This window comes from Rhinolophus sinicus, chromosome 17 (genome assembly GCF_057876585.1).
Source record: "Rhinolophus sinicus isolate RSI-liver-muscle chromosome 17, RSI-T2T, whole genome shotgun sequence".
Classification (NCBI taxonomy): domain Eukaryota; kingdom Metazoa; phylum Chordata; class Mammalia; order Chiroptera; family Rhinolophidae; genus Rhinolophus; species Rhinolophus sinicus.
The window spans coordinates 122,009,629-122,037,465 of NC_142517.1; the positions used below are offsets into that span (position 1 = coordinate 122,009,629).

The window sequence follows — 27,837 nt, forward strand, 5'->3', positions numbered from 1 at the left end:
TTAATTCAAAATGGAACAAAGACCCAATGTAAGTGCAAGAACTATACACTCTTAGAAGAAAACATAGGTGTAAATATTTATGACCTTGGATTTAGCAATGCATTCTTAGATACACCACCAAAAGCAACAACAAAAAAAATACATAAATAGGACTTCATTAAATTTTAAAACTTTCGGGCAGCTGCATAGCTCGGTTGGCTGGAGCCCGAGCTCTTAACAACAAGGTCGCCGGTTCAATTCCCACATGGGATGGTGGGCTGCGCCCCCTGCAACTAAAGACTGAAAACAGCGACTCGACTTGGAGCTGAGCTGTGCCCTCCACAGCTAGATTGAAGGACAATGACTTGGAGCTGAAGAGCCCTGGAAAAACACACTGTTCCCCAATATTCCCCAATAAAATTTAAAACAACAACAATAACAAAAAACAAAACATTTCTTTCTTTAGAAAAAAAGCAAAAAGTTTCTCATTCTACAATACAGCCGGGTATGACTCAGAACATCAAGGTTTCAGTCTGAAGCTTATTCATCTTGGGGCCCATCTTTAAGAAAATACAAAATTACAAATATTGGATAGAAAAGTGAATCTCTAGAAGGAGAAATCAAAATCCATTACACAATTTTTCAGATGGACAAATACTGTGGTGAACACACCCTCAGGTGACCCTCAGTGAGTCATACCCTTGGACGATGCCCTTCCCTTGAATGCAGACAATCCTGTGACTGGCTTCTAACCAACAGAATATGGCAACGGACATGAGATTACCCCATGACTACATTTCCTTATGTGAGAATCTGTCTTGGCTAAGCAGAGACTTTGCTGCTGGCCTTGAAGAAGCAAGCGGCCATGATATGAATACTTCTGGGAGGGTCTGGTAGTGGGACCTGTGGTGGCCTCCAGGAGGTTGGGCCTCCATCCTACATCTGCCAGCAACCGGAGAGCTTAGAAGAGGACCTGAGCCTCAGCTGAGCTCACAGCCACAGCTGACGCCTGACTATAGCCTTGTGAGACCCTGAGCAGGGCACCCAGCTAAGCCATGCCAGGTTCCTGACTCCCGGACACCGCAGAAAACAAATATGCATTGTTTTAAGCAGCTGAACTTGTGGCAATTTGTTATACAGCAATAGAAAATTAACACAAATATCACAAAATCCAGCAAAAATAACATATTTTTATTAATTAACTGCCTGGTATATTAATAAACATACCTCTAGAATACCTTCCTATTTTTTTGTGTGTGCTATACATTCTTTGATTATCTTATCATATGCCAATGATTTTCAAATATTTCCTATAGAGAATAAAAAAAATCATTTAGTTTTTCCTCTAGCCTAGTTGATCCAAGTTTCTTTTTAGTGATAGTTTAGAAAGGTTTTTTTCAGCTTCACAACTACTTGACATTACTAGTAAGGCAAGTTTTAGGACTGTCGTCAAATTTAGGGTATCTCTATTGTGCTTCCCTGTAAGATCTGGAAGGACTTTCCAGTTTCTAGCTCCATTTGTTTCGACCCTTGTTTCTCCTCCACAGCCCACACATCCAGTGCCAGGTGCACTGGCAATGTTCATACCAAGATACACCCCTGACGCTGCACCTCACATCACAATGGCAGGTGAGTCAGCACAGCGCATGGGAGGAATATTCCTGGAAGCCATTCCTACATGGGGCTGGTTAGTAATAGCAACCACAGGTCCAAAGTGACTCCAAACCACAGAAGTAGATACCATTAATCCCCAACACAACGTATCCTTAATTCAACTTCCCTCAGCTAGATGCCAAAAATGCCCATGGCCACTCCAACATCTCCCAACGTAAAGGGAAGTTGGACAGACAGAAAGTCTAGTGGAAAGAGATAATGATCTCAACCAACTGTGGTTCTTTCGCAAATTTTGTAAAGCACATGACCACGTAGAAATATGATGCAAGTGAGAGGCTCTGATGTTTAAGTTCTAATCCGAATACTCTGCCTGTAATAGCAGCGATGGCCATCAAGAACAGACATTCATTGCCACAGGAATCAAGACTCTATTGTCATACTGGACTCAGCACCAGTTACCTTATATACATTGAGTGATGGCAATTTTGGGCTAGGATGGTGCAGTCTTCACCTTGTTGCTGCAGTGAACTAGAGAGAACCTGAGGTCTATCTCTTGAGAAAACGTTGTCTTATGACAACTTAGCTTTCCCTTTTTATTTTTTTTTTAATTAAAATTTATTGGGGTGACAATGGTTAGCAAAATTATACAGGTTTCAAGTGTACAATTTTGCAATACATCACCTATATATAACATTGTGTGCTCACCACCCAGAGTCAGTTCTCCTTCCATCACCATATATTTGATCCCTTTTACCCTCATCTACCACCCCCTCCCCCCTTACCCTCTGGTAACCACTAAACTATTATCTGCATCTATGAGTTTTTGTTTATTTGTTTGTCTTATTACTTTGTTGTTTTCAGTTTTACATCCCACATGAGTGAAGTCATATGGTTCTCGACTTTTTCTGTCTGACTTATTTCACTTAGCATAATAATCTCAAGAGCCATCCTGTTGTCACAAATGGCACCATTTCATCTTTTCTTATGGCAGAGTAGTATTCTGTTGTGTATATATACCACATCTTCTTTATCCAATCATCTATCGAAGGACACTGGTTGTTTCCATGTCTTGGCCACCGTAAACAAAGCTGCAGTGAACATCAGTAGCTCTCCCTTTCAATAGCTCCCCAAATGGACTCTCACAAAGCTAGCTTATCAGACCTGTTCTTTATAAATACTTGTGCAAAGGTCCCTCCCTCCTCTCTTGCTCTTGTTAGAAAGACAGTTCAAAGTATAACAATGGAAATAATGTAAGCAAGGGCCCCTCACATCCCAGCCAGAGGTGAAATACTTACCGAAAATCAGCAACCCAGATCTTATGCTGGTTAGACCCCTTATAAAGCTATTCAGAAACCACCTCAGCACAAGTTTGCCCCCTGGTCCTCTATGCACATGGCAGAACGGGCACACGGACACCACTGGAGAAGGGACACTGCTGTAGCAGACTTGAGGACAAAGGCAGCCTGTGCCTGACGTGTCTTACCTCATCATACATGAACTGAAGTGTCAGGGCCGACTTGCCAACCCCTCCACTGCCAACCATGATCACCTTGTGAAGGGCCAAGGAGCTCTGGCTCTTACTTTTGTTTGCAGCCATCCTGCTGGTTTCCTGAGGTTGCGACACACGGACAGAAATACCCAGTTGAAGAGCTGCCAATGACAAAGACAGAAATTTAGGGGTGGTTTGTGGTTTCTACCCAACTGAAATCCATACGCTCCAGAAAATCCCAACCCAGACATTCCAACAGAGAATAGTTCTTCTAGGCTTCAGGCAGCGATAAAGCCCACCAGCGGCTCTGGAAGTCATTCAACCACAGCAGAGCCAGAGCGAAGGCAAGCCGACAGAGGGGACAGGCATCCCACACCTGTGTCATGAGGGCGGGTGGGTGACCGCCTGCCACAAAGATCAATATATCCTCAACATGGCTTCCCCGAGGTGAAGCCACCAAAGAGCTCCGAGCCCGAGTTTCCTACCCCAATCCGGAGTCACCTAGAGCCACAGACAACCTCAAGACTCGGGGACCTCACGCTCTCTGTGTTCTCACTCCAACACCCCCTGTACCTCTCCCTCCGAACACACACCCACTCACACAGCCCTCCATGGGGACGAGGAGGTGATCTGAAAAGGCATAAGTACGTGCATTTTTCATAACGAGTCCCCCCCCCCTTCATGACACACGATATACTTAAAAAAAGAACTATTAATAAATCCTTTACTTCAAGTACAGTTAAAGTGATGAACTGAAATGAGTTCAACTTTTCTGAAATAGCAATCTTATTAGTCAATATCAGTTTAACCTCATCAGAAGTGAGATAAAATGAACAGAACACCCCTGAAAGATAAGGTATTCTGAATAAGTAAATTTAACAGGTACTACCTGGAACTTACTCTAACCCAAATGCCAAGTTTCATTTTAAATAATCTGTATGGGAAAATCTCTTTATTCCACAGAGGAAGGAAAAAGAACACGGGCCTGAGTCCAGTTCTGCCACGTGAGCTGCGTGACCTGAACTAGTTCTTCAGTTTCTCTAAGCCACTTTTCTTATCTGCAAAAACTAGTAAACCACCACCAACCTTACAGGATTTTTCTGAGTATTAATACGAGATAACCTGTGAAACACCTAAGCACAGTGCCTACCACACAGTAGCAACTTAATAAAAGTTGGTTTCCTTCCTATCTAATTTTAAGAGGATTTTTTTTTTCTAATTACAACATGATGAGCTCCTATTTCCTTTACTTCTGACAGAGTCACTTGAAAATACCCCCACTAGAAAAATAAATAAATACACACAGCACACACAAACACACATCACTGGGTAACATAAAACAACATCTTTTTAAATCAGTGGGTCCCATCCTCAGCTGCACAATTGAATCACCTGGGAAGCTCTAAAAACATCCTGATGCCTGAGCCCCACCCCAAAGATGCTGATGAAACTGGTATGGGATGCAGCCTAGGCACCGGGACCTCTGAAAGCTTCCCAGGTGATTACGGTAGACTTCCAAGCTGGAGAACTTCTCTTACACGCACAGCCAAGCTCAGAAGAAAGTACGAAATCCCCGAGCGGGGAGAAGAGAACTCAGAGCAGTAACACTGACGTTTCTGTAGTCCTGGACGGCTGCTCCTCTCAGCGACTTAGGATTTAACAAACACACAGGCTGGGACAAGAGCCCTGTACCAGGCAGGAGTTAGAACTGAGGCCTCTTCTCAGGTGAGACCTTAGAAGCCAAGACCCTGGAAGGAGGACACACCTGCAGGTAAAAAATGGACCAGAAAAACATCTAAAAAATAAAAAAAAAAATAAAAAAAAATAAAAAAACATCTGCCACCAACAGGGGAAGATGAGAAAGCCTGTCTGCCTGAGCTCTGAAAATCCGTAACCACAGCACTTGTCCAAAGCCAAGAAATTAACATGGAAAGTAATCCCAGGCTGACCGTAGTGCTGGAGGCAGAGGCAGAGCGCTAAACACAACCTCTCTAGGGGACAACGCGGCAGCTCAGGATTGTCACAGCTAAAGCCCACTAACAGGAGTGGAGGCTTCTAACCTAACAGTGCTAAGAAAATCACCACACGAGAGTCAGCACATCACAAGTAGGACTTCTCAGACAGCGCTTACAAAAGTATTAGCTGATCATTTTTAACCAAGGCAAAATCAAAATGTGAGAAAAATTAATTATCAAAAGACCAGGAGTTGAACAAGAAGTACTCTGAATGTGTAAAATATCTTTTAAAGTATTTAAAATGAAGAGTAATCTAAAAAGAAAGTAGGAGAGGAAAAACAAACCCATCTTAGTTCACTGGCAGAGGCTCTGAAAATTAGACTTAAGACAGATTAATGAGAAAACAAAGAGAAGGGAAAAGAGAAAAACAAACAGAAGCTTATTAACTTGTGTATCCTGTATACACACAGGAGAACGCAGTGATGAGTAACCAAAGGGGACGGTTAAAAGCTGGGCTTATAAAGCATCTTAACAAAAGAACAGTACATTTTGTGGAGAAGTGACAAGACCAAGGAAAGGGACTGTGCACTTCTAGAGGTGCCAAATTGTGGGAGGGTAAATATATGGGGGAAACTAATGGAAGGTAAGAGCTAGTAAGGTTTGTTGTGTAGCTCCCTCTGGCACCTGCTCTGTACAGATTCGAGTCTAGAGTTGTCTCGCGCAATTAACAATCATCCTGCCCCCTGCCTGGTAGAGAGGGGAGGGCAGAGTTTTTGTCTAGTACTTTCTCAGTTGTCTTTAGCTCCAAATAATCTTTATGCCAAAGTGGCAGATTTAGGGGTGGCGTATTCTGAACCCCTTCAATGGTCAGTAGAAAATTTACAAAATACACAAAACTATTTTTTAAAAAGAAAAAAATCACCTACAATCCTGCCACCCACAGATATTCACTATCAACAGTGTACTTCCTGCCAGTATTTTTACCCATATAGCCCTATATTTAAAATCTGTTTGAGATCATATATATAAAGTTTTTGTGTGTCATTGTTCACGTATTATAGCTGTCCGTCTCATTAAACAGAGCAGACTGAGCATAATTAAACCTTCTCATGATGTAAGGATCATTCATCATCACCACGAAAGTCAGTTATGTGAACGGGCCTTGGGCCCTGAGCGCCGATCGTGTCTGCCTGTCCTTCCCCTTTCACTGGACCATCAGTCACTTGCCTGTCCCAGGCCTTCTTCCCACTCCCCTTTTCTAATTATGTGCTTTTTAATAAGTGTCCTAAGCAATTAACTGCATAATTAAGCACACTTGAATTGTGACTAAAATAGAATAAATGGGATAAGGAGCAGACTCCCCCAAAGGCTTCAGTGTAGGAAGGTGAAACTGCTTTTGGCCTAATTCCTGGTCCACAGCTGTTTCCCACAGAGCTGAGGCTGGTTCATGAGGTTGGAACCCCCAGACCATCGAGTTGTCACACAATTTCTCTGAGGCCGCCTTGCTTCTACGAATTACTGTATTGTATGAAAAGGGAAAAATAATCTTTCAGGTTGGGGAGAACGCTTTTAAACTCGTAATTCTGAGGTATTATTTTCAAAAAACGGAGTCAATTTTCTGGAAGAAACCATAAAAAAACACACTGAAGACTATTCAACAAATTCACAGATATTTTGCCAAAATGTCTGTGCTGAAAGCTCATACACTGAAGTAACCATGGTGGCTATTTCCAACCCGCGTAACTGTTTCAGTCAACCTGACGTCCTGAGGGCAGAAACAGGAGGAAGGCAGAAGTGCCAGCCAAGTGCTCGTCACAGAACCAATCCTGGAAATCGGAAATGCCGTCCTCCAGACTCGTTATTGCAGATAACAAACTATTTGTTTAAACTACGGTTAGTCTATTTATCGTTGATGTTTTTGTTCTTACTGGTACCAAATCATTCCTTTACCAAAACAGTCTCTGCACTCAAGATAACTCAGTCTAGAGGTTCAGAGAGATACATTATGTAAATTATTCAGTAAATGACTATCATACAGGGTAAAAGAAAAGTGTGTGGGGGGTGGCACTCTGCAGACACAGAGGGGAGAGGTCTAAATCAGACCAGAAGGTCGGGAAATTTTTCGGGAGCAACATAAGAGCTGAGATTTGAAGGAGTTGCCTAGATAAAGAGAGGAGGAGAAATACAGGAAGAAAAAATCAGTAAGGCTCAGGAAGTTCCTGTTGATGTTTACAATAGATAGGCCTAGCCAATAAATGTGTTCTTAGAAATAATACAACTATCCTTTTTACCCAACCTTTTATTATGAAAAGTCCCAAACTTTCCAAGCTGAAGGAACTACACACACAGTAAATCCATATACTCATCAACTGGATTCTCCAGTTCCCAGTTTGCTCCATTTGCTCCCTCACACCCCCAGCCATCCGGCATCCCTCTAACTACCCATCAGTCCGCCTTAGTTTCTGATGCATTTCTGTGTAAGTTGCAGACATCAGTACACTCCATCCCTGATGTCAGCACAGGCATCCATTATCTCCCAAAGCAATCCTATTCCCCCCACTGCCTTCGCTAACAATTTCAATTTCAAGACTATCTCTAAGGGGCTTGCAAACTTCCTAATGTCCTTACTGAACTATTTGGGTTCACAACTAATACGTGAAACCCACAACACAGACCTTCCGACAAGGGGAATTCAGGCCCACATCCCGACGTGGCTCCCACCTTAGAGTCAGAATTCTTTTCAGGGGACTAGAGAAATAGCAATAGACACCCTTTAATATGTCTCTACCTAACATGAAAGCTCTATAGTTTGATTCATTTTTGTCCAAAGAACATTTAAGCACTACTTTGTGCCAACTGTGGGTCTCTGTCCTTAGAAAACTCAATCTTCTTCAGAAAGACATATAAATAAAGCATTTTAATATAATTTCTCACATGCAATGATAAAGATGGAAGAAGGTATAATGGAAAGTATAACGAAGTCAGGGAAAAATGAATAAGGAAAGGCTTCAATATTGAGTAAGAGTTCACTCAATAGATGGGGATGAGAGAGGGGAGCTTTCTATGCATAACAGAGAGCACGTGCAAAGCAACAAAGGCATGAAACATCATAGGAGGTCCAGGCATCACAGAATACTGAAGCATAAGGTATGGTGGGGAAGTGACTAGGTGATGAGTCTCAAAAGGTAAGGTATGCTCATCTACAAATGGGCCTAAAAACGCCATCTTAAGAAACGTATCCCGGGAGGACCGGGTGGCTCAACTGGTTAGAGCGCGAGCTCTGGGCAACGGGGCTGCCGGTTCGATTCCCACATGGGCCAGCGAGCTGCACCCTCCGCAACTAGATTGAAGTCAATGAGCTGCAGCTCAGCTCCCGGGTGGCCAGATGGCTCAGTTGGTTGGAGCACAGGCTCTCAACCACAAGGTTGACGGTTCGACTCCTCAACTCCTGCAAGGGATGGTGGGCTGTGCCCCTTGAAACTAACAACGGCAACTGGACCTGGAGCTGAGCTGCGCCCTCCACAACTAAGATTGAAAGGATAACAACTTGACTTGGAAAAAGTCCTGGAAGTACACACTGTTCCCCAATAAAGTCCTGTTCCCCTTCCCCAATAAAAAAAGATCTTTAAAAAAAAGAAAAAAGAAAAGAAACATATCCTAGAGAAAATGGGGAGCCATTGCTGGGTGGGTCCTCCAACTTAGCCTGTAAGGCACTGGATCAACAAGAATAACACATACCCTCCCATACAGAAAAACAGGACACTCTAAGAAAGCTTCATTTAGATGGCTTGGCAGGGAGGCATGAGAGTTGGGAAATGCTTTTTCTATGTCATGTTCTATGACACATTCACACTAGATAAGGCTCTCTACCACTTAGTGTTAATTCAAATACCAGAACATATATTCACTTGAGAAGTAAAATTCTGAAAGCAAATCACAGTACATAAACCATGCAAATGAATGTTAGGAGAAAGGGGGTGGTTCCCATTGAACCTTAGGCTCATAGGCTAATATAGTCATTTAGTCTTTTGTTAAACTTAAGCTAGGAGAAAAGGAGTTGGTAGGTAGAGTCCAAATCTGTATCATAGGGTTGTCAATCAAATGAAAATTTGAAAATAGAGAGGAAAATTTACTTCTCCAGTTCCCCTCATAGAATTCAAGTGTCCTGGGTAATATGGCACACAAAAGCACATGGGAAACTATCAAACACCATACGCATGCTAAGAATTGTTTAGCACTTTTTCTCCAGACAGCATAACTCAAAGGTAGTCTGGATATTATTAATAGCTTATAAACATAATATTGGAGTCTCCCAAAACAATAGCCATGTTTTTAATCCTTTAAATAACAATAAAAAAGGAAGACAATCCTAAATCTGAGGCAATTGAAGCACCACAGTAATTAAGGACCGTAATGAAAACAGACCATTGAAAACTTAGGAATTCATGAATCCATACGATGATAAATATTAACTAACAAGGGAGAAGGGAGGGCTCTTGCTTACAATAGAACACCAAAGGCAGACTGATACATGTCGGGGGTGAACCTGAGTTGCAAAAATCAACATTTTGCAACTATCACAGTAAAGATTGGTTCAGGCAAGAATCATTAATAGATGCTAAATCTAATGGGAAGATTTGGATGAAAAACAGGATATCTGATCTTAAAGTGTCTCCATAGATTACTTATGAACCAGAATCTGCATTTTAACAAGTAGGTGAGTGTACTGACACTATTCTGAGCATCAAGGCAAATCCCCATTATTCATACCATTTCCTGTTATGATCCAAATTAGTAATAATTCCATCTAAAATAGGGTCATGAAGGACCCTCCCCCCCAAAACAGCACTCTCAAATATGAAGTAACACAGGAATCTCTGTGATGGATCAGAGAGATTGTGAATGCTGAATAATGAAAAAGTAAAATGCAGTGACGCTGTCTGTTCAGTAGACATCATTTCTATTAGTATTGAAATTCAATATGGATTCTTATCTCTTAGCATCTACCACCAAACTATTAAATAGGTGTGACAAAATAAGCAAACTGAGGGACTATATAAATGAGTGTGCCAGCGTATGTAAGAATATGTGAGTTGACAGCACTTCCCTTCCTGCATTGAATCCCTACATCACTGTCATTTTAATGACAACACAAAGTTGTAGTTATCTGTAAACAATCTCACATGCACTCACTGGACAGAGAGGTGGTATCTTATTCATGTATCTCCAGGGTCTACACATATTAGAGACCTACAAATGCCCAGAGAATGAATAAAGAATGAATGAATGATGAGGGAAGAGTTTTAAGAAATAAAAATGAGGACACATTTTAAACAATTTTCCATAATACATACTATGCCACAAATGTCATCAATGTTCAATTAAGGAAATATTGTCTCCTGAATGTTCCATTGCGAACACAGATTCTAGCAAGTAAACCATTAAAGTAGAAACCCTTCCCAGAGATTCTTTTTGTGGTTTGACAATAAACACTGCTAGCTACAAAAATAATAATTTACACACACACACACACACACACACACACACACACACGCTTGGGAGCCAATGTGAAGAGATTGGTCAAAGATGGACAATTAAAGATCAACAAAGATAATAACTGCAATGGATTGAAATGCGTACATCAAATTTGTTCACAATGATACTAAAAAAGCACCTTATTGGTCACTTTTGGAGAACCAGTGAAACAACTCATTATTTAAAAAATAAAGGTAAGTAAAGGGAAAGAATTAAAAATGTATCTTGCTTCTCCTATACAAAGTGTACCATGGGGGGACCAAATAATAAATGAAGCAAAATTTCCCTTTATAAAATATTCTAACAAATCAAGGAATGATGGAATTTGGTCTATCACAATTTTGCAACTTCTCATGAATTAAGAAATCTAGACACTGAGCATCAAGGGCCGCTAACATTACAAAAAAAAACAAAGCCCCCATACAACCTGATAGTATGAGCATCTTGAAAAAGACACATGACCATCAATGATGTCGTGTTGCCAAAAGAACCTTCTAAATCTAACTCCCGAGTGCAGGAGACAGAAGACTATGTTGAACATCACCACAAAGACTCACCATCAACAATATATAAATTGCAGTTAGTTCTATGGATAAGCCACTCAGTTTCTTCAACAAATAAATTGCAAGAAAAAAGAGTGATGGAGAAGAAACCTATAAATTATGAGACCTAAGAGACATATCAACTGATTGAAACATATGGACCTTATTTGAATTCTCATTTAAAAAACCCATTAAGAAAACAAGAGAAATTTGAACATTGACTGGATTTGATAATATTAAGGAATGATTGTTTAAGAAAATTTCAAGTGACTTCATTTAACTTCATTACAAATGAAGTTAAATGACATATAGGATCTGCCTCAAAGTTCTCAAGGCAGAAGAGAGTAGGGATATAGATGAAATAAGATTAGCTATAAATTGGTAATTGTTGAAGCTGACTGATAAGTACAAGTAGTTTACTATACTAGTCTCTGTACTTGGTAGATGTTTGAAAATTTCCACACTAAAGAGTTATAAAAAAAATAATGAAGATAAAAATATAGGTGCCAGGGTCCCACTCTCCTGGAGATTCCAATTTTGGAACCTATGTTCTTAGGCTTTCCAGATGATTCCAGTTCAGACCCAGATTGAAAACCATTCCACTAGACTTTAAGGTCTTTGAGAACAGATTCTGTATTTTGTTAACTGCTGTTTCACCCATTACCTATCACAGAGCACATACCATTTTCTGAGCTTAATTCTGTAAGTAGAAGAATGGAATCATGAATCTAACTTCAAACAGAATTCTCGTTTTCTATTAACTACTGGTTGACAGTCTCAAACAGTTAACATTATGCTACCACCTTTGTTTTTACAAAGGCCATGATACATTGCTATGCTAAAAAAAACAACTGATTCACTTTTCAGTTTGATTCAAAATTATATTTGTGAGTGTTCCAGTATCTAGATGGAGACGACGAAGTATCATCACTCAACTTTCTGATGTCATCCCAGAGATAGTCTCCTTATTTTTCATTCAGCCCATCAAGTGAATGCTTTCCTCTTCATATTTACCTCCTAACTAGAGAAATTATTCATCATACAGCCTTCTATTTATCTTCTGTTCTTCAAATTCAAGTACAATCATTTCCATATATTCACTCTACAGTTTTAAAGTCTTCAGAAATAGGGAAGCCCTAAGTAAATTAGAAAGAAGTTTTTTTAAAAATTGTTTGTTTTGGAAAAGAGTACAACTTTACTAAAGATACGATAAAATAATGAAAATTTAAAATGATACGCTCAGGGCAGCCAGATGGCTCAGTTGGTTAGAGCGCGAGCTCTGAACAACAGGGTTGCTGGTTCTATTCCCTCATGGGCCAGTGAGCTGCGCTCTCCACAACTAGACTGAAGACAAGGAGCTGCCACTGAGCTGCCAGAGGGGTGGCCGGATGGCTCAGTGGTTGGAGCACGAGCTCTTGGTGACAGGGTTGCCGGTTCAATTCCCACATGGGATGGTGGGCTGCACCCTCCACAACTAGATTGAAGGACAACGACTTGGAGCTGATAGGCCCTGGAGAGACACACTGTTCCCCAATATTCCCCAATAAAAAAAATAATTTAAAAAAATGATATGCTCACTTCAAGTAATGAAATAAATTCGAAGAAAAAAATGATTCTGATTTGAAAATGCATTCCTAGATTTTCAAAATTCAGAGCAGAACAGAAACTCTAGAAACCAGGAAACAAGTTTTTAAAATACTTTATGAAATTCTATCAATTCTTAAAATTTTAATTTTTACTAACTCAGGTTTGGAAGATTGTTGGAACATTTGTAGCAACTTTTGGCAATCCTAGCTTAAATCATCCATAAAGGCAAATGAATAAGGCATGTTACACTGTAAGTTCCAACAGAAATGCTTATTTTTTATGAATACACTCACAGGACCTATTATTTTAGTTTCTGAAGGACAGTCCAGCTGCCAGTCTTTACACTGAGAAAAACAGTACAGATCGCTCCATCTTCTCTTAACAAAACCTAGAAACTCAAGTCAGGCCAATTTCTTTAAAGATTTGCTTAAACGCTCCAAATCTTCCAATTATGTGGCAGGAGAAAGTATGGCAAAATTCCATATCTCCATCTCCAGATTTAGTGTTGTCAAACCATACTTCCATCGACCCTATGAAAGAATGGGTATATAATTTCATATAGTGTTTTACTTTTTGCCATAAGTCACTAAAGCTTCTCTAAGTCCTCCCAACACTCCTCCAAAATAAAAAATAAAAATTAAGAAAACAGAGGATTACTTAAATTAATAGCACATTAAGAACAACAACAGGCCCTTTTGGCAAAAGTGCATCTGATAAGAATGACTTTGAAAAAAAAAGATTTCACTAAATAACACACAGTTTTCTCTAAATATGCAGTTTACGGTACTGTGCCTGGCATCCCTTTTTAAGAAACTGCTTCCTTCCACCATCTTCATGGTTATTACAGCCGAGGATGGGGGAAGATAAGGTGTGCCAGGTTAGTATGGGAGAAACTGACTTGTCCCAAGGAGGGCACTGAACTCAGCCAGGGTGTAGGTATGAGAGGAGCGGGCTGGGTCCCACCATGTGGGCTGCGGCTGGGAGAGGGGGCCCCCACCCAGAAGTGAGAGGGCCAGGACTGCTGGTCCTTCCTACAGCGCATGCCCCTCCGACAGGAAGGGCAGCTCCTCAGCACCAGCTGAATGCGGGGATTTAGAAATGTCAGACTTCTGATTTTTTAAGAGACAACAGGAATTTGGATTTTTATGTGAAATCTCCCTTTTAAATGTTAATACTAAATCAATTTTTAAAAGCACTGTGAGCAAACAAAGCATGTCTACAGGCCACTCATTTTAACAAATTGGTGGCTATGTTTTTTGCCAAGTGGTAAAAGCTGATCTACAGCCAAAAAGAAAGACAGAGCCAGCGCGTGGAGAGAAACACTGCGACAGGCTTGGCAGCATTCGGGGTGCTGTTCCAGCTGCTCCTGAGTCCCGGCCGCATCCCCGGCCCCTTCCTTGGCTTGGTCTTTTATTTCTCCTCTGAGTCGATGACATACACTGGTATCCTCCCAATGAATCCCCCTTTGTGGTGTGAGCTCATTTACTTCATGTTTCTATCACTTCCAACCAAGGGAGTCCCAAATGACTGTACTTAAGGCTCTGAAAGTATCATATACCTACAGCTCAAGTCCAGAGAATCAGGCTCAGGCAGGGCCGGAGGGGGATGGGGGGAATATAATGACACAAAAATATGTCCTTCTGAATGAACACAGCACGAACTCTACCTATAGCCAACTCCAGCTAAATTCAAATATTCTGCCCCCTTGGATGGCCAGGACTCTTGTCCACAACCCCAATTCAAAGTAGCTTAAGCAAAAAAGTAATTTATTGGCTCACATATCCACATGTCCAGGAATAAACTTACTTCAGGGGCTCAAATGACGTCCCCAGAATGCCACTTTCTCTCCCTCCTGCAGTCTCCACCTCCCAAACCTCCTGGCCTGCTCCTCTTCCCCACGCCACTGCCTCCTCCCAACGCCACGCCTTTTCACAGTCAACATTCACCAACTTAATTCCTTCTCCTGGAGCTTTCGTCTTAAACATCACTTCTTCAGAGAGGCCTTCCTGGATCTCCATACCTCAGTGGGCCCCCTCTCTACCATCCTCCATTTCAGCCCCTTGGCTTCACTCACTGCTCTGATGACAGAGTACAATTCCTTTCTTTTTCTGCTTTTCCCGTTTCTTCCCCTACAATTAAAGCTCCGCGAGGGCGGCCTCCAGGTCTGCCTTTTCCCTCTTACACCCTTACACTGCAGGAGTACTTCCCTATGTTGTCATATAAATCATGCTGCAACCTAAATAACATAAATTTCATCCAAACTATGGTCATCATAAAATCCAGTGTACAGTGTAAATTTAACACCCGAATTCATGCATATCTTATTCCCATTACCTCTGGCCCGAAGCATACAAAGTTGAAGCCACTATTTTCTTATTTCAAAAGCAACATTTAACATATGGATAACTTTAATTTGTATTTTTTAAGCTTTGAAAATTGTCATTAAAGAATTTGAATCTAAGATTATTCAAATATGTATTTGAACTTATTATGAGGTTGTCATCATTAGCTGTGACACAGGCCCTTAGATGACCGGATCATCAAGCAAAGTAAGTTTATTTACGAAACAAGTCTCAGAGTGAACAAAAAACTGTAGCCTCAGTGGTTTGGTATTTCAATACTATTATTTCAATACTATATGCCAAGTGCCTACAGTTACACCAGATATTCATGAAAAATTAGCGCAACCTAGTTTTTACAAGAATCTCATCATTTCGGCCACTGACTTAACTAAGGATTTCTGATCATTTGATTGTTATTCAATTGGCAGGAATTTTTCTGACTGACCATCTCTTATATGACTGCTCTCTCAGAAAGGAGTACAGGCCCTTGCAGTGGAGAGCCGAATTTCAATTGCTAAGCGATAGGAAAACACAAAAGTGGCTGGAGGCCCTCAGCTACCGGTCCTGCTGGCCTCCCAGCGAAGAATCTCTAGCAGTCAGCTAACAACCTTTAACAGACACAAACTCAGTAGGGCTGCTGCTGGATCTCTGGTTAAATCTTTCTATTAAATGAGGATACTTGGGGGCCAGCCCAGTGGCTCAGGGGGTTGGAGCACCATGCTCCTATCACTGAGGTCGCCAGTTCGAGTCCCACATGAGCCAGTGAGCTCTCCCTGGAGCTGGGCTGCCGTGTGCAGCAGGAGGTTGGCGCGGGCTCCTGTGGGCTGCTGTGTGCTGCCGTGGGCTACCGTGTGCCACCATGAGTGGCCGGCAGCCGGCGAGAGCTGCCGTGAGCTCCTGTGAGCGGTCAACCGATGATGGGCAACCGACTGCCTAAGCCGGGGGGAGCACAAGGCTCATAACACCAGCACGGGCCAGGGAGCTGTGTCCTACATAACTAGACTGAGAAACAACGGCTTGAACCGGAGTGGGGGATGGGGGGGAGGAGGCAGAAGAAAGGGGTGGGGAAATGAGGATACTTGGCCTTGACTTCTCTACTTGGTAAATTTGTATTTTCTCATTGCTTTGCCTTCACTGGGAGATTCCTGCCAAGAAACAACTTCAGTCATCACAGTTCCCAGAGTTTCTCCTTCTGTAGACTCAGCCTTTCCTACACACACTAACTTAGAGAAGAAAACTCAATTTTCCCCTCCTCTTGTGCAGCTGCTATTGTCATTAGCAGCAGGGACCAGAATAGTTTTGTATTCTCATACATGGATGACTCAGTTTCCAGGTCTATAAAAATGAGGAAGTTGCATGAACCGATCTAGGTTCCTTTCCAACTTTTGCTGTTTTTTCTGAAATTAGACCTGCAAAACAACTTAAATTGGTGCTACTGTGTGCCTCGGGAAATTTGTTTTAGGTTAATTCTGTTCCCTGGTGAAAATCTCTCTATCTGTTCTCCCACCAAAAGAAAAGGAAAAACGAAATGAACTGAAACAAAAACCAGAACGCTCTGAAGCTGCTCATCAGAAGCGCCCTGCTCCTGGGCTGCACCTCTCCGGGCATGCTCTTCCTTCCGCCGGGATGGACCACCTGTCATTTCACACTCGACGGAAAGGTTTCTTCCACCTCCTTCCTAACACCCCGCCCCCCAGCACAGCTGACCCTCCCCATCTAAGTGGGCCCCGTGCCTGCCCACACCACCTCCTGTCGCACTGAGGTAAACCGGTGCCTTCCTCCTGGATGAGGTCTGCCTCCCACTCACCTGTGTGCCCAGCGTGCCTTGTACTCAGTTGCTCAGTACACGGTGGGTAAGAAACCTGCTTCACCACCTGGGCTGACAGGCCTCCAGAGGACACGTGGTAACTGGTAAACTCTGCAAAGCGAACTCATTTACACAATGACTTTCCTGGACTACAAAGAACAAGCAATGGGAAGTCATTGGCAAGCTCTAATTTTTTTAAAAAATGTAGTTATTTCTGAAATGAAGGCCTCTCTCACCACCACACCCTCACTGCCAATGGAATCTGGGGATCTCACCGGTCTTAAAGAGGTCTACCAATTTATACAAACCCCAGTTCCTTCTACCTGCAAAAGCGGCCTCACGGACATTACAGCTACCTCATCTCTAGCTGAAGGTCAAAGTTGGAGCTGGCATACATGTCCCTGCTCTGAATTACTTATCCACACAAAATCCTGTTTAGAGACGTACTGCTATGTCTACTTCTACCAGTATGTCGCATGCACTCAACCAGAACGTGTGTAACTTGTAAGGTCCCTTTACCGAATCGATGGCAGGGCTGGGATTGGAACCCCAGCAGTCTGGCTTCAGAGTCCACACCTCTGAGCCACGACACTGGGCTGCTCCATTAGTGGACTGTGGGAAAGACCTACAAACTTGGTATGAAATACTGGAATTTATATCAATGACAGAATTATGGATCAGAAAGCTCATTAAAGAGACAGAAATGTATAAGCAATCAGAGCACAAGTTCTAAAACAAAGACCTGGGAGGAAATGTACAACGAAAAGCAGTTATTATATAATCAAAAGAATTGAAAGAAGGGACTTGAATAGATAGTTGTACACCCGTGTCCATAGCAGCATTATTCACAGCAGTCAAAAGGTGGATGCAACCCAAGTGTCCACTGACGGATGAATGCCAAACCAAATGTGGTCCATACAACAGAATATTATTCAGTCTTAAAAAAGGAATGAAATTCTGATATAAGCTACAACATGGATGAACCTTAAAGACATTATGCTGAGTGAAATAAGCCAGACACAAAAGGACAAGTATTGCATGACCACGTATATGAGGTACCTGCAATAGTCAAATTCACAGAGACGGAAAGTAGACGAGTGGTTGCCAGGGGCTGGGGGGAGGGAAGGATGGGGAGTTAGTGTTTAATGGGCGGTTTCAAAATGGGATAATAAAAACATGTTTTGGAGATTGACAGTGATGATGATTGCATAACAATGAATGTATTTAATGCCACTGAACTGTACACTTAAAATGGTTAAAAAGGTGAATTTTGTTATGCAAAAATACTACAATTTTTTTTAATTCGTTATATACCAACTATAGTGTGGAACAGGAGAAAAGCCACTCAACTTGAAGTCTGGAGTTTGCCATTAGTACGTTAATGACTGTGGTTAAGGTGCTTTTCTCAGCCTCAGTCTGATCAATAAAAGACATATGATACCTGTATCCTCATGCTTATTAAGAAGATTAAATGAGAAAACACCTATCATAATACCTGGCTCTGAATAAGCACTTAACTCTTTTTTTTTTTGTTTTTTTTTTTTGTTTTGTTTTTTGTTTTGTTTTTTCTGTTTTTTAACAGGACTTTATTGGGGAACAGTGTGTACTTCCAGGACTTTTCCAAGTCAAGTTGTTGTCCTTTCAATCTTAGTTGTGGAGGGCGCAGCTCAGCTCCAGGTCCAGTGGCCGTTGCTAGTTGCAGGGGGCACAGCCCACCATCTCTTGAGGTGCCGTGTTCAATCTTAGTTGCAAGGGGAGCAGTCCACCATCCCTTGTGGGAGTCGAGGAGTTGAACCAGCAACCTTGTGGTTGAGAGCCCAGTGGCCCATGTGGGAATCGAACCGGCAGCCTTCAGCATTAGGAGCACGGAGCTCCAACCACCTGAGCCACCAGGCCGGCCCCGCACTTAACTGTTTTTTTGAATACCACTGATATTCTAGAAAGTCTTGAGAAAGAAGCTGGTGTAGGAGCCAAAGCTATGCTAAGGCAGGATGAGCTGCCAGTCCTTACAGAACAAAGAGATACGGCAAGGGAGATTTTGTTGCTCAAACTCAGTCCCCTGACAGCTGAGGCGACACCTGTCCAGAGCACTGCACTCAGAAGGCAGATCCTGCCTTCCGGACCTCATTCAGCCCTTCACTCATTATGTGACCTTGCAAGTACTTCACCCCACTGAGCCTCAATTCTCTGCCCACAAATAGGGACAATATTTGCCTTGTCTATCTCACAGGTTAACTGGGGAGGAACAAATAGGAAAACATGTACTGCTAAAGAACAAAATTCAACTGAGTAAATCTAAAGATCTCATTGGCTTTATTACTAAGCGATTTACAAATCGGGCAGCACCCCATCTATCAACTAGAAGGGCGTGCCAAGGTGTTGTACAAAATGGAAGGTTTTTATAGGCAGAAAGAGGGTGGGACAATAAAATGAAAAGAGTGAATTATTTCAGGCAAGGTCAGCTTCCCTGAGGGGAATTCGGGGGGTCTTAGGCAGATTACCTCACTAGTCCAGACCAAGGAATTCCAGATTGTTTGGTTTAAAATTCCATTCCTAGGAGAGGCTGAAACTGCAATTAGGTTAGGTATTGAGTCTTAGTGGGACTTAGCAAAAGTGACTCCATCTTGGGTCTGTTGTTTCTTTTGAACAGTAGCACAGGCTTTCAGAGCCACAGAGAGCATTTTCAATATGGAGATAAGAGTAGGGGCATTATCATCATCAACAGAGGTCCTTTAGACCCTTTTCTCTTCTCTATCACCCCAGAAGACAATGTCACTTGCCTTCAGAGGCATTACTGACAGGCAGGCATTTCACAACCTGCCATAAGTCTCCCTCAGCAGGTCCTGAAATTTCTCTAACAAAAACAGTCTTTCATTTCATCCTTTTCCTGCTGTCAGTGTATGAAGCCTTGGGGAACCAGCACCAGGAACCGCCACCCACCCAGCCAAGATGTGGGGACCACAGTCTAGAACAGGGTCCACCCTTGTCTCAGAGGGCAGCACACCACTGAACAACCCAAGTCACCACCAGAAGGGCAGGTACCCCCACTCCTCCCTCATCACTGAGATTCTCACACCAACAAAACTGCATCCACCCCCTGAAATAACGATTCTCACCTCACCCCCACCCCCAAGCCCTCTTCAGGACCCTCCATCTCTTCAAAGAATGTTCCTCTGCCTTCTGGCTTTTCCCAGACTTGGGTGTGCTCTGGGGACACCAAGGGATGCTGTTTCTCCTCTCACACCCCACCCGCGGCCTCTCGGCAGGAGGTGATAAGTGTCCTTCCCATCTCCCCACTGTCACTTCCAATTCAGTGCTTCACTCCGTCTAATAATCTCCCTCATCTTGCAGAAGCCCTGTATCTTTAAGGCACGTGTCATACCTTTCCCCCACCTTGCTGCCACCATCTGTGGACCTTGTCGTTGCTTCCCTCATTGATTGACGGCATTTGCTTCTGGTTCCCAGGCTTCCTTTCTATCCCAGCTCCTTGCATCTTCCTCAGTGACGTCTATGTTCACATGGATGACCTGTCCAAGAGCCTGGCCTCTCTCAAGGCCTTGAACTCTTCTCCAGAAGCTTCTTCCTTCATTCCGCCTAAAACTGCTACGGCCGTGCCCTGGCCTTCATCATCCTCAGACACCATTTTCTCCTCTAACCTTCCAGCCTCTGGCGCCATCCTTCTAGTTTACCTGTTCAAACGCCCGCCGATCGCAATTCTCTGCTGTCTGTGTGCCACCTCGCTCTGGGCTCCACTTCCCTCCTTCGCCAGCCTCGATCCCACAGCCCGACATTATACACGACCTCCTACAAATACAGTCACTTCCTTTGCTCCTTTCAACATGCTTTTCAGCACCTGTGCCTGGCAAGCAAGTGTTGCTGGAGAAAGAAAGAAAATCACGCAAGCAGCATTCTGAAACCCCACGGTAAATGCACTTACGATCACAAAGCAAGAACGGGCATTTGCAGTATACTTCCTAGGAATCTTACCGGGATTCTCCCCTACGCCCTCCCTACGCTCACTCCTGACATGACCTTGCTTCATTTTGCCCAAACAGAAGCCTTCAAGCACAGACTCCCTCATTGCTCCTCCACTAAATCTCCAAACCTACCAGCATCCACGCCCATGCCCTCCTTGTCTCTGGCTCCACGGAGAGCGGCCTCCTGCTCGCAGCCAAGGCCAAGCCCTCCACTCAGGCATTGGACTCCAGGTGGCCACCACCCCCACACTCAGGAATGTCATTCCCGCCATCGTCCTCTTTTCCTGCTTCATCAGTCAGTCTTTATCTCTCCACAGGATCATTCCCCAGCAGCACACAGACTCGTGCTATTAAATCTTCATCCTGAACACACACATCCGTTTGACCCCCACATGTCCCCCTAGCCAGCAACACAATTTCTCTCTAGCCCTGCTTATCTATACCAGTGCTTCTCAAACTTTAATGCAAATACAAATTACCTGGGAATCTTGTTAAAATGCATATTGACTCAGTAGATGGGCGGGGAGCCCAAGATTCTGTCCTGCCCACCTGCTCCCAGACACTGCTGCTGCCCCCCAGGCCCCACTCTAGTAGCAAAGCCCTGTGTCTCCTGCCCTCACTACTTCAGCTATGAAATCCCTTCTAATCAAGCTGCTTCCTCCCCCAGCGTAACTTCATGGAAACTGATCACTTCGTGGAAACAGGATCTCCCATAAACTCTATGTTGCAAACTCCAATAAAAACTGTTTCTCTTTCTCCTTTCCCATCCCCTCCCCTTTGTAAAAACTGTGCACATAGACAAGAGGGATAAAACTCTGCCTGAAAAGGGAAGGACCCTAGGTGTCCAATTCCCTTCAGGTTCTGTCCTTGGGCCTCTTAGTGCTTCTCCCACAATGCTTGTCTCTAGCAGCTCTTTCTCAGCGTCATTTGCCAGGTGTCCTTCACGTGGCTTCTAAACGTCAGCACTGCTCAGAGTTCAGTCTTCCAGCCTTCTCCCCTCTGTGTTTTCTCCTCAGTGATCTCATCCATTCCAGCGGCTTTACATGCAGCCCCTCAACTTTTCAAACGCAGCCCAGCTCACTCTCCTGACCGCCAGACTGATACCCCTCTGCCTACTTCCACCTCCCCACTGTGGGTGTCTTGCAAGAATCTCACACGTAACATTCCCAAAATAGAACTTTTGATTCTTCCCCGCTTAAAATCTGCTCCTTCTCCACTAATCCCTGCCTAGTAGTTACTAACTAGTCATATCAAGGCATTACTAAAAGCCACACACCTGGGAGTCACCTTTGATCTCCTTGCCTCTCCCCAACTCAGTTCATGCCCAATTCTACTGATTCCATCTCTAAAATACGTTTCAGATCCACCCGCTTCCCTCTCCTCTGCCACCCTCGTCCCGGCCACCAACCACCGAACAGTCACCTCCTAACTGACTTTTCAGCGCCACTGTAGCTTCTCTTCAATGTGTTCTCCACACCGCCCCTACTGTGAAATTTCTAAAAATGCCAATAAATGTGTGCTTAAAAACCTTGAATGGGTCACCATGAATAAAATCCAAACCCTCTGTTCACCATGACCCTAGCCAACCTTTCCCCAGCCAACTTTGTCTTCTCTCAGTTCCTGGAATACGCCAAGAGCTTTCCTACCTTAGATCCCTTTTACATGCTCTACTCTCTTTTTGAATTGCTTTTAGGAAGACAGGAAACAAGGTACAGTCAAGAAACCAAAGAAAGACCCTTGTGGTTGCCTGGAGCAGAAAGAAAAAGGTGGTGTCTGATATGAGATGAAACTAGAGAGGAAAGAAAGGGCCAAGTCATTTAAGACCCAGTAAGCCAAGAAGTTTAGGGATTTTAGACTTTCTACTGAGAGCACCACAAGGCCACTGAAATGTTTCAGTCAAGTAAGTGCAAGAATTAGACTTGCATGTTGAAAAGATCATTTGAACTACAGTGTGGAAACACAGAGAGGCCACGAGCAGATGTGGGAGATGCAGCAGGCCAGGCCAGAGAACATGGTAGCCTGAGGGGATGACAGGGGACATGAGGAAAGTGGCTCAATTTTAGACCTATGTAGCATGTTGCAATACTGTGATTTATAAGACATATATATTAGATCTTGGTCCACAGTTTCTGGTTCAGAGCTCCCCAAACCCTTGGAATTCCCTGAGTGAGAAGAGCAATGGGAGTATCTTGTTACAGTATTTGGTCTCTCTTCCTCAGTTCTGGAAAATGCTTCAGAGCCATAAGGGTGAACTGGGTATTTTGTTATTCATAACAAGCCCCTTTCCACCACAGCTGGATTTATGGTATGATCAAACAATATAGTACATGTTTAAATTTTTTTAAAAAGTTTATTACAGTAAAGGACACATTGCATTAATCGCCCTCAAAATACTCCCCCTCGCTTTAAACATACTTATCCCATTGTTCTTGCCACTTTCTGAAGCAGATCTGGAAGTCCTCTTTTGTGAGTGTCTTTAGTTGCGCTGTCGTGGCTGCTTCGATGTCCTGAATCATTTTGACTTTGGGGAAGAGTGCGAAGTCACATGGTGCCAGATTCTGTGAAAAAGTGAATGAGGACACACCATGTTTTTATTTGACAGAAATTGCTGTAACAGAAGTGATGTGTGACATGGAGCCTTTCCGTTGTGATCATAAAATACAGTGAATGCTGCTGCCGAGTACCATCCAACAAAAAGGCAGGGATCTTCAATATGGGAAGCAGTGTGTCGAACCTTAGTTAACAGTGTGTGACAAGTTTCAACTTGCTCGGTGCAGTCAGTTGGGTGTGAGCTACGGTTGAGAGAGGTGTGTTTTAATGTGTGCTGTAAATCATCCTCTATCATGACAACACTCCATGTCACACATCACTTCTGGTATATGAAAATTTCTGTCACATAAAAACATTACGGTGTGTCCTCATCCACCTCATTCACCGGATCTGGCACTGTGCAACTTCTGGCTCTTCCCCAAAGTCAAAATGATTCAGGACATCGAGGCAGCCACAACAGCACAACTAAACATACTCATCAAAGAGGACTTCCAGAACTGCTTCAGAAATGGGGATAAGTGTGTTCGAAACGAGGGGGAGTATTTTGAGAGAGATTAATGGTAATGTGTCTTTTACTGTAATAAACTTTTTAAATTTAAACATTCACCATATTGTCTGATCACATCTCATAAGCTAATGAGATGACTTTGGAAAGCACCTAAGGATGGGGGCTGGTTGCCAGAGGAACCAGCCTTGAACAGAGGATTGGAACTTTCAGTCCCAACCACTGGTTTCTGGGGAACAGAGAGGGGCTGGAGGTTGAATCCGTCACCAATGGCCAATGCTTTAATCAACAATGAAATCGCCACAAAAACTCAAAAGGAGGATTTTGGAGAGCTTCCAGGTTGGGGAACCAGAACACTTCTACATACCACCTTCTGGACCCCAAGCTCCAGGAGGACAGAAGCTCCTTTGTTTGGTACATCACCCTAGGTATCTCTTCATCTGGCTATTGATTTGTATCCTTTAATATCCTTTGTAATAAATCGGTAATCCAGTAAGTAAATGGGTTTCCTGTGTTCAGTAAACTGCTTTAGCAAATGAAACAAACCCAAAGAGTTGTGGGAATCTCCAATCTATAGCCAGCTGGTCAGAGCACAGATAACAACCTGGGCTTGCAACTGGCATCTGAAGTGCAGGGCAGTCTTGTGGGACTGAGCCCGTGACCTGGGCAATCTGATGCTACCTCGGGGTAGATAGTGCCAGAATTTAGTTAAATCGTAGGACACCCAACTGGTATCTGAGAAATGCTTGGTGGTGTCGGGGAAACACTTCCCCCACCACACACACCACATTGGAATTGGGTGTAGAATCCTTTCAGAAAAAAATTTTTTTAAATGATAGAACTTACTGAACAGATACAATTTGAGATTTTTAAAAAAGGCTTAATATATAAATATGAGTAGGGGTACCACGTTGGCTAAAATCCATTCCTAATAATAGGATCAGCTAATCCACAATAGACTGAACCAATCCTTTCCTGTTTTTATGGAGGCGGGGAGGAAGGAGGGCGATGATGGGAGAGGTAGGATGAAAGAAAAGAAAGATACTAGCTCATAAATTAGGGCAGCAAATGGGAAAGGGGCCAAAAAGAGGAGGAAAGGAAATCATATTGTGCTGACTTTTCCAGTCTGCCTAATGGCGACTCTACTGGGTCAGGATGAACAAAATAGATTCTCAGAAAATTTCATTATCTGAAGTTACAGTCTAACATGATTTATGAAATCTGTTATAAATATTCTCAATTCAAAGGATATTTGTTACACGAAAATATTAGTCATAGAATGTTTAGAGATGGAAGGAAACTTAGAGGTCATTTATTCAGGCTTCAGGCTCAGGATTCCTGAACTCTTCTCTCTACCTACAGACACTTCAGAAAGGTTTCATCTAGAAGCTAAAAGAATAAAGCCCTTCTACCCAGATAATTAAAATGTGTCAGCGTTTCAAAAGGAAAATGAAAAAATAGCAAGGCAAATAAATATTGTCCAAAGATCTAACATAACTGGGGGTGGGAAGCAGGATCTAGGATTTTTCAGCTACTTTGCCAGTGAGTTTTATTTTTTAAAATACACAGATTAATGACTAATTTTAAGCTGTTCATCAAGGAGATCATTTTGGCAATAATTTTTACCAATTTGTTTTAGGATTAAAAAAAAAAAAACAACTCAGCTGTTCCATTTGGTGTAGGGACCAGCAAGATTTAAATTTCTAATTTCCAAAGCTACAGCATATTTGGCTAATTAATTCTAGCATCTGACAATGAAGAACCAGAAGAAAGAACATGAAGTTTCAAGTATAATATTAAAAGTTTCTAGGATAGTAAAAACTCCAGTTGCATTTTGATCTCCTACAGTACATACTTTAGTAAGTTGATGAAACAAAGATTTTTCTTAATAATGTCTGGTCTAAACTTTAAAAAAGAAATTGTGGTAGCTGGCCTGTAAGAATGCCAATGGTCCTCAAGTTCTCCTCTTGTCATCAGTCCCCTCCATGTTGTTTGGTCTATGAGCTGGTAAAAGTGATGGTATGTCACTTCCAAGATGAGATACCAAGATACCACAGTTTCCACCTTGATTGTCCTCTTCCTCTCTCTCTCTCTCTCTCAGCATTTTGGAATTGCCGTGGTAACCACATACCATAATGTGTGGTACTGACACTCAGCTTCCACACGCTCTTCATCTTTCTTTCCACTCTCACATCTTGCCCACTGGTCCCTCTACTTTTGGAATATCTAAGAAGATGATATAGATATAGATACAGATGATATAGATAGATTATGTAGATAGATATAGATGATATAGGTAGATATAGATGATAGATATAGATATATCCATTCTTGTATTCCTAGGTACCAAAAGAACTGAGGACCTAAAGGTCAAATATTATCTCCAAGGCCAGATATTTATCTGGTATTAGTTAGATCTGCGGGTCTGTGCCAAGCAGATCGCTGATGCTCAGTAACATTAGTTTCCCTCCTCCTCCTTACCCAGCCCACCCCCACTCCAGGTGAGTTCCATTTTCTCTGGTACTTCACTCTCTTTGAGTCAGACTTCTCAACCACATGAACTCACTTTAAAAAATAGATCCAAGTGTCTTGCATATCTAAGAGCAGGGCTGTTTGTTTAGAGGTACTTGGAGCCAATGAAAAGTGAGACTTCTTGCACATCACCTTGAGAGAAGTTACATTGGAAACCTTAGAGTTCACCAAGATCTCTTCCAACACTGCAGTGCTAGGTTATTATATTATCTCCAAATTGAGCTTTCAAAAAAGGTCTCCAACAATGTTTCCAAATTCTATGACTGGATAAGAATTTAGTAACTGAACTCAAGGAGGTATTGTGGGATTGAGTGATGTGGCACAAAGGATTATCTCAACTCTCTGATTTAAAAATTTCCAGTCTCAAGCCATCTTCAGCCAAGGCAAGAACCTTAAAGAATGAAGGCAAGTATTTAGAACTTTTCTACTTCTTCCACCTTCTACCAAGATCAATTTAGATCCCATTTAAGGCTCTAATTCTTGTTTTCCTGTCTTTGAGTGTCTAGGTCCCACATTCCCAAAAGATTATCTAATAACTATACCCCCACTTTTTCCAGACAAAATCCTGGGAAAGGTTCTACTCCTCAGGCATAGGGAAATCTTGCTGTGATCTCAGATAAGAGTACCTACTTTTCCAATGAGACATAGTGTGAACAGAAAAGGAAGGTGTCGTGCCGGGCGGCCTGCGGGGGTCTCTGCTCCCGCTCCCCACATAAGAACGCAGGATGTAGCTAGGCCAAAAAGGAACACCCACGGACCCATAGGTAGGGGAGTCATACCACTATGGTCTCACTGGAGGCTGGATTCACACGAAGTGCGACCTGCTGTCCACTTTTCTGCCAACCGACCAACTCCCCCTCCCCAGTTCAGCCATGGCAGTTATATCAGTGGCCAACTGGCTAACCAGCTACAGCTGACGGTCAACTAGCCACAGCCAATGGCCATCTACTACCTGAGCCAGCACCCCTCCATGTGAGGCCGAGAGCCTGGAAACTGCTCTCCAGGGCTTTGTCCCCACAGAAGGAAAGACCCAAATGTGCCCAGAGGAAAGTAGACTGGCTGACTCAACTGAAACCACAGAGGGGATGTGTACCCCTGGCCTCATTCCCACCCCCACCTCCATCCCACCCCCACCTCCATCCCACCCCCACTACCACAAAGAACGCCTTAAACATTCCTGACTCCTTCAAGCCTAACAAGTAGGATAAATCTCACCTTTTTACAGCTGTGGATTGTGCAACACAGAGAGGAGAAAAGCCATACTCAAGATAATCAAGTTTCAGAACCAGCCTCAAACCTAGGTCTTCACACCCTGTCCTCCTGTTCTTCCCAATATTCAATGCTACCTTTCACAGTCATCCCATTTCTGGAACTTCGATATTCTATTGGTTCCAGGTCTAAGAAACATGACCTTGTTTCGAGC

The 27,837-nt window shown here is 42.9% G+C and overlaps 1 protein-coding gene across 1 annotated transcript in view; it reads right to left on the reverse strand.

The window, feature by feature from the left end:
• The window catches only part of RALB (RAS like proto-oncogene B), a 46,564-nt gene that overhangs the window by 17,511 nt on the left and 1,216 nt on the right, over nt 1-27,837 (reverse strand). The window contains exon 2 of the mRNA XM_019749095.3: nt 3,077-3,243. Coding sequence (XP_019604654.1) covers nt 3,077-3,190 — 114 coding nt within the window. The 5' untranslated portion in view covers nt 3,191-3,243. The remainder of the gene's footprint in view (nt 1-3,076; nt 3,244-27,837) is intronic.